The sequence below is a fragment of the Podarcis pityusensis genome, assembly GCF_964106645.2.
Source record: "Podarcis pityusensis genome assembly, chromosome: 2".
In the NCBI taxonomy this organism is placed as follows: Eukaryota; Metazoa; Chordata; class Lepidosauria; order Squamata; family Lacertidae; genus Podarcis; species Podarcis pityusensis.
Window position 1 is genome coordinate 107,182,312 of NC_138029.1, and position 10,560 is coordinate 107,192,871.

The following is a 10,560-nucleotide window of genomic DNA, read 5'->3' on the forward strand; positions in this document are numbered from 1 at the left end:
AGACCAGGTGAGCCAAGGCGACTCACCTTGATGGCTCTCTCCACAAACTGCCTGGCTTGCTTGAGGCGCTCTGGGTTGAAGGAAGAGTTGAAGTTGATGCTGCGAGGTGAGCGTCCCTCTATCAGAGAGGTTGCATCTCCTGGAACGAAAAAAAAAGAAGGGGGGGGAGCCTAGCTAGGCTTTCCAACCTTTGTGACCTCTTAGCACCTACCTCACACCAAGCAGTGGTACCTTGGTTGTCGAAAGGCTTGGCTCCTGAACAAATTGGCTCCCAAACACCGCAATCCTGGAACTGAGTGTTCCAGTTTGTGAATGTTTTTGTGAAGCCGAACATCCGATGCGGCTTCCACGGCTTCTGATTGAGTGCAGGAGCTCCTGCAGCCAATCGGAAACCGTGCCTTGGTTTTTGAATGGTTCCGGGAGTTGAACAGATCACTGGAATGGATTAAGTTCGACCTCGGTTTACGAACTTAAACTGTACCAGAAGTCCATTCTTAAACCAAAACTGTTCTTAAACCAAGGCAAGCTTTCCCTAATGAGGCCTCCCGCCACCAGTGCCCTTCCACCTTTCGGATTCCATTCTTACACCAAAGTAAAGTTCTCTAACCGGGACACTACTTTCGGTTTTGTGGAGTTCGTAAACCGAATCATTCGTAAACAGAACTGTTCTTAAACCGAGGTACCACTGTATTGTGTCCTATATCTATTGCCCAGTGTGCAATAGATATAGAATCATAGAATCATAGAGTTGGAAGAGACCACAAGGACCATCGAGTCCAACCCCCTGCCAAGCAGGAAACACCATCAGAGCACTCCTGACATATGGTTGTCAAGCCTCTGCTTAAAGACCTCCAAAGAAGGAGACTCCACCACACTCCTTGGCAGCAAATTCCACTGTCGAACAGCTCTTACTGTCAGGAAGTTCTTCCTAATGTTTAGGTGGAATCTTCTTTCTTGTAGTTTGGATCCATTGCTCCGTGTCCGCTTCTCTGGAGCAGCAGAAAACAACCTTTCTCCCTCCTCTATATGACATCCTTTTATATATTTGAACATGGCTATCATATCACCCCTTAACCTCCTCTTCTCCAGGCTAAACATGCCCAGCTCCCTTAGCCGTTCCTCATAAGGCATCGTTTCCAGGCCTTTGACCATTTTGGTTGCCCTCCTCTGGACACGTTCCAGTTTGTCAGTGTCCTTCTTGAACTGTGGTGCCCAGAACTGGACACAGTACTCCAGGTGAGGTCTGACCAGAGCAGAATACAGTGGCACTATTACTTTGAAATATCTATTGCCCACCTTTGTACCAGCTGTCAACCAGGAAGTCCAATTTGGCAAGGATTTACAGGCAGCACACACTATCAACGGTAAAGAATCTGTAGCAGCCTGATGAGAACATGGCTTGGATGCACAACTCATATCCATCAGGCGTTATGAATTTGGTGTTGTTGGCCTGATTCTGTAGAATTCCCTCCCAGCTGAATTCAGACAGGCCTTCTCCCTGTTGAATGTCAGGCATGTAACAAAGACCTTTCTACTTCAGCAACCATTTTAAGGAAGTTTTGTTTTCATGTTTAATTTTAATTGAACTTGCCCATTGTATACTTCTCAAAAAAAATTATGTGCACTGCTTGGAAACTGCAAAAATAAGAAGGGAAAATAACACAAAGAGGATCAATAAACAAAATAAAATAATAAAGCAAATCTAGAGGAGATAGCAAATCACATGAACATCAACCCACAGCACAGAACGCCTGGCAGCATTTTGGCAACTCACCTTCTGGTCTATACCTGCTGGCATTGGGAGCGGTGGATGGGTGGCGGCGAGTGGGGTGCAGTTGTGTACGTTCGATGTTGGAGGGGGCATCTCCGTCAGGCTTCAATCTGCCAACTGAGCACAGTTGTATGAGGAACATTTAATAATAATAATAATAATATTTTATTTATATCCCACCCTCCCCAGCCGAAGCCAGGCTCAGAGTGGCTAACAACAGTAAAAATAACACAGTTTACATAAAATCACAATCAATTAATTGAAATACATTCTAAAATCAATTCATTCTAAAATCAATTCATTCTAAAATCAATTCAGAGTCAAATTAATGGCAACCATTGGGATAGAGTTATATGAGGATTGCAGAAGGAGGGGGTCAGACTGTGCCTTGGCCAAAGGCCTGGTGGAACAGCTCTGTCTTGCAGGCCCTGTGGAAAGATGTCAAGTCCCGCAGGGCCCTAGTCTCTTGTGACAGAGCGTTCCACCAGATCAGGGCCACAGCCGAAAAAGCCCTGGCTCTGGCTGAGGCCAGCCTAACCTCCCTGTGGCCCGGGACCTCCAAGATGTTTTTATTTGAAGACCGTAAGGTCCTCCGTGGGACATACCAGGAGAGGCGGTCCCGTAGGTACGAGGGTCCCAGGCCGTATAGGGCTTTGAAGGTTAAAACCAGCACCTTAAACCTGATCCTGTACTCCACCAGGAGCCAGTGCAGCTGGTTTTTAGAAGAACAAGGGTTCAAATGGCACATATGGGGACTACATGGCTAGTCTAAGACATATTATGATACAGAAAAACACACCTGAAGAAGCAGGACTTGATCCTGCTGTGACTTAAGAATGGAAGAGGCAGGAGACAATGGATCTCTCACTTAGGGCCGTATCCAACACTGCAGCTTTGTTGGTGCAATAGATTTCTGTACATGATCTAGAGCAGGGGTAGGCAACCTAAGGCCCAGGGGCCTGATGCGGCCCAATCACCTTCTCAATCTGGCCCACGGACGGTCTGGGGATCAGCGTGTTTTTACATGAGTAGAATGTGTCCTTTTATTTAAAATGCATCTCTGGGTTATTTGTGGGACCTGCCTGGTGTTTTTACATGAGTAGAATGCGTGCTTTTATTTAAAATGCATCTCTGGGTTATTGTGGGGGCGTAGGAATTGGTTCATTATTATTTTTTTCAAAATATAGTCCGGCTACCCACAAGGTATAAGGGACGGAGGACCGGCCCATGACTGAAAAACATTGCTGACCCCTGATCTAGAGCCTCCTCTTTTTCTTTTGTCCCCTGCCCCCCTGGTGCACCCTCAAAATTAGTTCCAGAGCGTTGGAGGAGCCTCCAGAAGATTTTGGGGCATGCAGGCGGAGGAAAGGAAGCAGAAGTCCCCCCTGTGTCAGTGGAACCCTGTTGGTGCAACACTGGATACAATATTTGTCAGTATGTACTAAGCATGGGCAACCTCACTTGTCTTTAAGGCTAACCTAAAACATTTTGCTGCCTGAAACAATATTAAGATAATGTCCCAGCCCCAGTCCTGACTGGATTGGCAGTCTCCCCTCCTGTGGTTTCCAGCAACTGGCATTCAAAAGCATTACTGTGCCTTCCACCATGAAGGTGGACTAACCTAGACAGCATCTTAAAAAGCAGAGACATCACCTTGCTGACAAAGGTCCGTATAGTTAAAGCTATGGTTTTCCCAGTAGTGATGTATGGAAGTGAGAGCTGGACCATAAAGAAGGCTGATCGCCGAAGAATTGATGCTTTTGAATTATGGTGCTGGAGGAGACTCTTGAGAGTCCCATGGACTGCAAGAAGATCCATTCTTAAGGCAATCAGCCCTGAGTGCTCACTGGAAGGACAGATCCTGAAGCTGAGGCTCCAATACTTTGGCCACCTCATGAGAAGAGAAGACTCCCTAGAAAAGACCCTGATGTTGGGAAAGATGGAGGGCACAAGGAGAAGGGGACAACAGAGGACGAGATGGTTGGACAGTGTTCTCGAAGCTACCAGCATGAGTTTGACCAAACTGCGGGAGGCAGTGGAGGTCCTGGCGTGCTCTGGTCCATGGGGTCATGAAGAGTCGGACACGACTTAACGACTAAACAACAACAACAACCAATGAAGGTAGAGCAAAGTCATCATGGCCAGCAGCCATTGGGAGCCTTATCCTCCATGAATTTGCCCAATCCTCTCTTAAATCCCTTGGTGGCCATCACTGCTTCCTGTGGGAAGGGAGTTCCATAGTTCAATTGTACACTGTGTGAAGAAGGGCACGAGGCTGAGAAAGGCTGCTGCAGGCAGCCTTTTGCCCTGAAGGCACCTCTTGGGCCTAGGAAGCATGGAGCAGAAATCTTGGAGTAGCTGCTACCTTACCTCCTCTGCTGGTTCTTCTGCCCCCTCCAGCATCACTGTCCCCTCCTGCTTTACACTTTGGGCCCAACTGCGAGAGAACAAAAGAAACACTGAGGTTGTTAAAAGATCCTAGGACTCCAAAAGGAATGTAGCCCCACAAGACTTTCAGGGGATTGCCCTACTCCAAAGGCAAATGCAGCAAAAAATGACCCAATAAAGGTCCAACGGAATGCGGCAGCTATACTGGTGACTGGGAGTGGCTGCATAGACCATATAACACTGGTCCTGAAAGACCTACATTGGCTCCCAGTATGTTTCCGAACACAATTCAAAGTGTTGGTGCTGACCTTTAAAGCCCTAAATGTCCTCAGTCCTGTATACCTGAAGAAGCATCTCCACCCTCATCGTTCACTGAGGTCCTCCTCCGAGTGAGGTTACAGGGAACCAGGCAGAGGGCCTTCTTGGTAGTGGCGCCTGCCCTGTGGAATGCCCTCCCATCAGATGTCAAGGAAACAAACAACTACCTGACTTTTAGAAGACATCTGAAGGCAGCCCTGTTTAGGGAAGTTTTTAATGTTTGATGTTTTATCGTGTTTTTAATATTCTGTTGGGAGCTGCCCAGAGTGGCTAGGGAAACTCAGCCAGATGGGCGGGGTATAAATAATATATTCTTATTCTTATTCTTATTCTTAACACTGACAAATCTGCAACTCCCGTGACCACTGTTTCTTCTAGGACAATCAGCTTGTTATTGGATCTTTAGAAGCTCTGTTCAAAGAGCTGCAGAAAATAGTGTGTTTTCAGAAGCCCCACTCAAAGCACTATCTCGCCCTATGCTTTGAAAAGGGCTTTGCAGGCCAGCAAACACCCTTTGGACAAAGCCTCAAGCTTACATACCTCACAAGTGACTTCATATATGACATCAGGTGTCGTAGAGCAGGTGGGTGTGGCCTGGCCAGCCAAATAGGGAGGGCATAATAGAATGGGCATAATGAGGTTCCCCAGTCTTGTTCTAGGTCTTGCTCTTCTTTAATACTAGATTTATTTTTGGGACAGGAGAGGTGTGTGCTTGTGGTGAAGTGAGAGAGCATCAGCTTTGCCTCTCATGGCAGCTGTAGAGACTACCACAAAGCACTTACATTCCTTTGACTGCCACCCTACCCCAAACACCCTTTAGGGGTCACTGTAGCCTTTGCCCACTGTGTGGTGTCTGCAACCAGTTGAGAATTTGGAGTAAACATGTCCACCATTTATGGGTCATGACAGCCTCTTCAAAACTGAACTGAATACATATCCCATGTATTTCTGGGGGGCTGCTATACAAGCATTGTGCGCTGAGAAGAATATTTGGCGTCCTGGCAAACTCAGCTTCCATTTCTCGAAACCCAGCCCATATAGCTCTGGAAAAGAAACCTTGCAAATGTGTGGTTACCAGAGTCTGGTGAGGAAGTGAGCAGGGCTTACAAACAGAGAGGCAAGGTGTTACTACTTTAGTTAGCTTTTTATAGTACCCTACAAGTTAATCTACCCCTCAGATCCTGCCCTCTTTCAATTCCCTCAAGTCAGGGACATGAATTCCAAATCCTTTCAAAATATTGGTCGCTGAAACAATATATTTGTGCAAAGCAGTACATTCCCAGAGAATCTGGATCTTGGCTGTCCCAATAAGCAGCTCCGTGGTCAATCACCTGCATATTCTTGGTGCCAGCTCCACTGCCTGTCCAGCAACTCACAGTGAACAGGTATGTCAGTCATGGCGCACCGCACAGCCACCTGCAGGGACAAGGTGACAAGCTCACTGTTGCAGCTAAACTAGAGAGCCCTCCTCTCCACATCAATATCCCATATAGGAGCTTATGACAGAATATAATCCGGAGACAGACACCCGCATCATACAACCTATGGCAGCTGTCCACTTTCTTTTATTGGACGTAGCCAGGATTGTTTTTTGGGGGGGGCAGGCCTTTTGTTAGGGGGCAGAACCTCAGTTAGCTATGTATTTTTATTGTTTTTTTCTTGATTGGGGGGGAGTTGCCCCTCCCTGCCATGCCCATGGCAAGGAGGAAATTTTTAGTAGGGCAGGATGGATCTGCACCCAATACTGCTTATTCTTGTTGGAGTCCGTTGATAAACCTACCTTTTCCCAGAAGCTTTTCAGAGATGCTCACTTGGGTTCCGACAGAGCAGTAACAGCTGAGCTGACTCAAAGGTGCCCCTGCACTGCGTTTCTGCTCTTTTTGCAAACTTAAAATGGGCTTTTCATTTTGGAAATCATTTTTTAAAGTGCTTTTTCCTTCACTGCCAGGCACAAAGCAGCTCAGGTCATTAGACAGGGAAGCACTGCTTGATCACATCAATACACACATACATACAAACACTCACACACATTCAAGCTATTGGGCACCCTTCCCCTTCCAAAATCTAAACCAACAGTTCCCATACCCTCCAGCTGCTTCCCCTCGCTATCCACCCTCCAGCCAAGCACAGCATTCCCAGGTGAACATAAACCCTGTAAGAAACAGGCCTTTGAGCTCCAAAAAACCTGGCACCGCAACAAAGGTGCCAACTCCCTGAGCACCCACAAAATTCCCCATGAAGGTGCCGAGCACCCACAGGGTCACTGCACGCTGCATGGCACCCACGTCCCCGGGGCACCCACGGGTCGCGGGGCCAAGTTGGCGCTCTTGCACCGCAACGGAGACGAGAGCACCTCTGTGCATGTGCAAAGGGCATTCCTCTCACCGAGCGGTAACGAGGCCATCGGGAGCCGCGGCAGACGAACCCCGTTCCTCCTCTTGCATGGGGAGCTCTTCTTCTCTCCCCACCCACAAAGTTACTACCCCACAGCCTGGTCTCCACGGCCGGCTGCCCCAACCAGCATCCCCCCCCCAACCCACGGGCAGTTTCCGAGTCCCTTCCCCGCCCCCGAAAAGCCGAGGCTCCCGCTCCCGCCGGCGGCGAGGGCCCAGCTCCTCTGCAAGGCTCCCATGCGGCTGTTTGGCGTTTCTACGGAAACCAGGGAGAGCGGCAGGTGCTCCAGGAGAGGCCTTTTCGTTTTGCTTTGTTAAAACACGTGCCCCTCCCCCACCCCGGGCCTTTCAGAAAGATCTTTTGCAAAAGGTATTTTGAGGAGAATTAATTCTGTCCCAGAACAACTGAAGCTTGCTAGCTAGATAATGGCCACGATAAGGATAATTAGAAAGGAGATCTCAAAAGCCTCTATTTTAAGCTGCTCTCCAGGAACTTCTTTCTGAATTAAAACAGGGATGTTAACCGATCAGCAGAGGTGGTTTGCCAAACCTTCCTTGCCTACTATATCCTTCTCTCTCTTTCTTGTGGTTAGATAAGGCACTCTCATCAGTGCACTGCTTAAAGCAGAAATTGCTAACCAGTTCCTGAGCTACAACATCCATTAGCCTCAGCCAGCAGAGCCAATGGTCATGGAGGATGGGAACTGTAGTCCAACATGCATCTTGGGGGAACCAGTTCGGCTGCCCCTGCCTTAAGGATGTTGGGCAGCTATCCTGTGCCCCTCAAAATCAGGTGTGGGGAACTTTTGGCCTCCCAAACATTGCCAAACTACAACTCCCATCCGCCCTAGTAAGCATGGCCAGTGGCCAGGGATGGTGGATGTTGTAGGTTCAGCCACATCTGGTCAAACGTGCCTCACGCCTGTTGGCCATCAGGCAGGAGGATGGATGTAGCAGTCCGTGCTGGCTAGCGCTGATGGGAGTTGTATGTCGGCAACATCTGGACGGCCCCAATTTCCCTTGCCCTGAATTAAGGGAATTGTGGCAGCAGGGTCTCTTTTAAGGTGACCACTTCTGGCTGATAGGATAGAGGGATGTAGTCATGCAAGATCTAAGGCGATGTGGGCAACAGCAGGAACCAGCCAGGCAGGGGACGCAAGAGAGGTTTGTGTAGTCAAACTGCAAATGGGAGAAATTACATCAAGGATAAGACTCCAGAGGGGGAGGAGTAAGGCTTTGGCAGCAGGGTTCAAGGACCTACATGTTGAGCAACGAACAGCACAAATAAGGCTGTTGCAGGTACAAGTATCCTTAGCTGGCCTGAGGGACACACATCTACATGGGCTCTATCCAAAAGGGACATACTATTCCTAATTTACCTTAGTTGCGGCTCATACTGTCTCCCTGCTACCTCTGATGACTCATGCACATTTGTGGCTGGCCCCCCGTGCTTGGTGTCCACTTGACCCTGTAAAATTCACGTGTGGCCAAAAGCCTACTTCCGGCTGCAGGTATACGAAGCCCAGACTGGGCACAGTGGGAGGGTTTGTGGCTCAGAAGCAAACAACCTCCCTAGGCTTGAGGCCTACCTTGCAAGAGAGGGCCAATGGCATTGTATTATATCACCTGCTTGAGACCTGCAGAGAATGCTCAGGATGGCTCACCTATGACATCAAAGGGCAGTGGAATTACCATCGTATTCCAGGATTCTGTTCCTTCCTCCCATTGGCTTGGCTTCTTAAGGATCACACACCAACCACTCCTGGCTGAGGATGGACAGCGGATGGGGGTAATTGCCTCTCTTTCGTTGCCTTTCTTTAAAACAGACTGTACAGGAGGTGTGTATGCTATCTGAATTGTTTTTTGTCCATCCCAGGGGGATCAACTGCAGGAAAGAAAAACCTTCCATCAATCTCTGAAAGACAAGCTAGCTAAACTAGGAATTCTTCAGCAGTGGAGAGCTACTATCAACACAGGAACAGATGAGCAACACTTGGAGTTTGGCAGGTGCGTGAGGTAAGGGGCTTCATGTTCATTGGCTACAATGTTCAGAAGGGACAACAAACCTGCCTCTTTAGGTCTCTTTGACATGAGAAACTGGATTTAGCAAGTCAGGTTTATCTAGGTTTCAAGTCCAGTAGGTAGCAACCAACAGCCCCCACTGCAAATACATTTTGTCCTCAGAACCACGCAGTCTTCTGAAATCTAGCGTCATTCATTGCTTCCCCACATTCATATGGTTCCGCAGTTTGTGCTTGCTGTGCAATAGCCAAGCTGCTGGATCGCCTTTTGCCTTGCAAGTCTTCGCCACTGTTAGCAGATGCTTTACTTCTCTTGCTGCTCGGCTTCAGGACCATTTCAACTCCCCCCCCCCCCCCCGAGTCTTGGTGTAGACAAATGCATGTCCGTGACTGCATAAAGAGTATGAGGATTTGCTATGCTGCACAAGAACATCAAATCACACTACAGGAAGCAGCCCACAAAATCCATTTATAGGCTACAGTGCTCTTGCCCACAATGGCAGAAGCTGAGCTTGAGGAACCAGCAAAGGATGTTCTCCTTAAGAAAAAGGGAAATGCTTAAAACAGCCCTTTACAACGTCTAAAAAAAGAAAGCGGAGACATTGCGGTGGTGCAGAGGGAAGGACAGGAGAAAGTGTGAAATTTAGTTATTGATATACACCATTCTTCTCATTTTGCCAATTAATGAAGCGGCATTAATGTTTTGCTTTGAGGCAGAGAATATTTTGCTAACTTTCACTAGAGGAATAGGCAGCGTTGAGTGTAGGATTTAATGTCATATTTAAGCAAACTATCGCTTCCTTTTATAAAACCTCCAATACCCACTACACTCCTCAGTGGCTTAGGAAAGGAATAACTAACCAACGCCCATCAGCACCAATGTTAGGAATGACTGGACCTCTGGGGAAGGGCCATAGCTCAGTGATGGAGCACACACTTTGTATACAGAAGGTCCCAGGTTCAAACCCTGGCATCTCCAGGGAAGGCTGGGAGACTTGTGCCCCCAACCTTGGAGAGCAGGTGCCAGTCAGTGTAGATAGACAGCAGTGTGGTAGATGGAACAATGGTCCGGCTCAGTGTAGGTAGAATGTATGGAGGGCCATATGTTAGCCACCTCTACCATGGGTGCACATCCTACAATATACACACCTAATAACTAAATGCCTCTTGTATCAAAACCTTTCAAAATAGGTACATGTGAGCTTTAGAAAAGGTGGAGCAAATCTACCCAGCAAGAATATTATCTTCACTTCAGGGAGGATTAGCTGTTGTTTACAAAGCAATGAGATACCGTCATAACATAATAGAACATGTTCTTTGTAGGGAGCATGGTAATTCGGTTTGCCTTGGCTTGGGAGAATGCAGCCTACATTCTACTAAGGTGCGGAAAGAGACCTACTCTGAAAACATCCTTTAGGGCAGGCATAGGCAAACTTGGCCCTCCAGATGTTTTGGGACTACAATTCCCATCATCCCTGACCACTGGTCCTGTTGGCTAGGGATCATGGGAGTTGTAGTCCCAAAAACATCTGGAGGGCCGAGTTTGCCTATGCCTGCTTTAGGGCAAACACAGAACATTGGTCAATCCTAGTTGCTGGGACACGACAAGAAATTCCATGTGCTTCCCAGGCAGCATAACCAGACTTAGTAGGGGAGGACTTAGCACGCC

The 10,560-nt window shown here is 48.0% G+C and overlaps 1 protein-coding gene across 2 annotated transcripts in view; it reads right to left on the bottom strand.

Annotated features, from left to right (window-relative positions):
- The window catches only part of TTLL3 (tubulin tyrosine ligase like 3), a 33,313-nt gene extending 24,842 nt beyond the window's left edge, over positions 1-8,471 (bottom strand). Inside the window, exons 1-5 of one of the 2 annotated variants that reach the window (XM_080991690.1) lie at positions 8,250-8,471; positions 5,809-5,893; positions 4,142-4,208; positions 1,775-1,888; positions 27-139 (exon numbers count right to left, since the gene is read on the bottom strand). In XM_080991690.1, coding sequence (XP_080847816.1) covers positions 27-139; positions 1,775-1,888; positions 4,142-4,208; positions 5,809-5,814 — 300 coding nt within the window. In that variant the 5' untranslated portion in view covers positions 5,815-5,893; positions 8,250-8,471. Of the gene's footprint in view, positions 1-26; positions 140-1,774; positions 1,889-4,141; positions 4,209-5,808; positions 5,894-6,862; positions 7,046-8,249 lie in introns of those variants that run through there. The other variant, XM_080991691.1, reaches the window with a different exon arrangement.
- Positions 8,472-10,560: the final 2,089 nt, after the last annotated feature.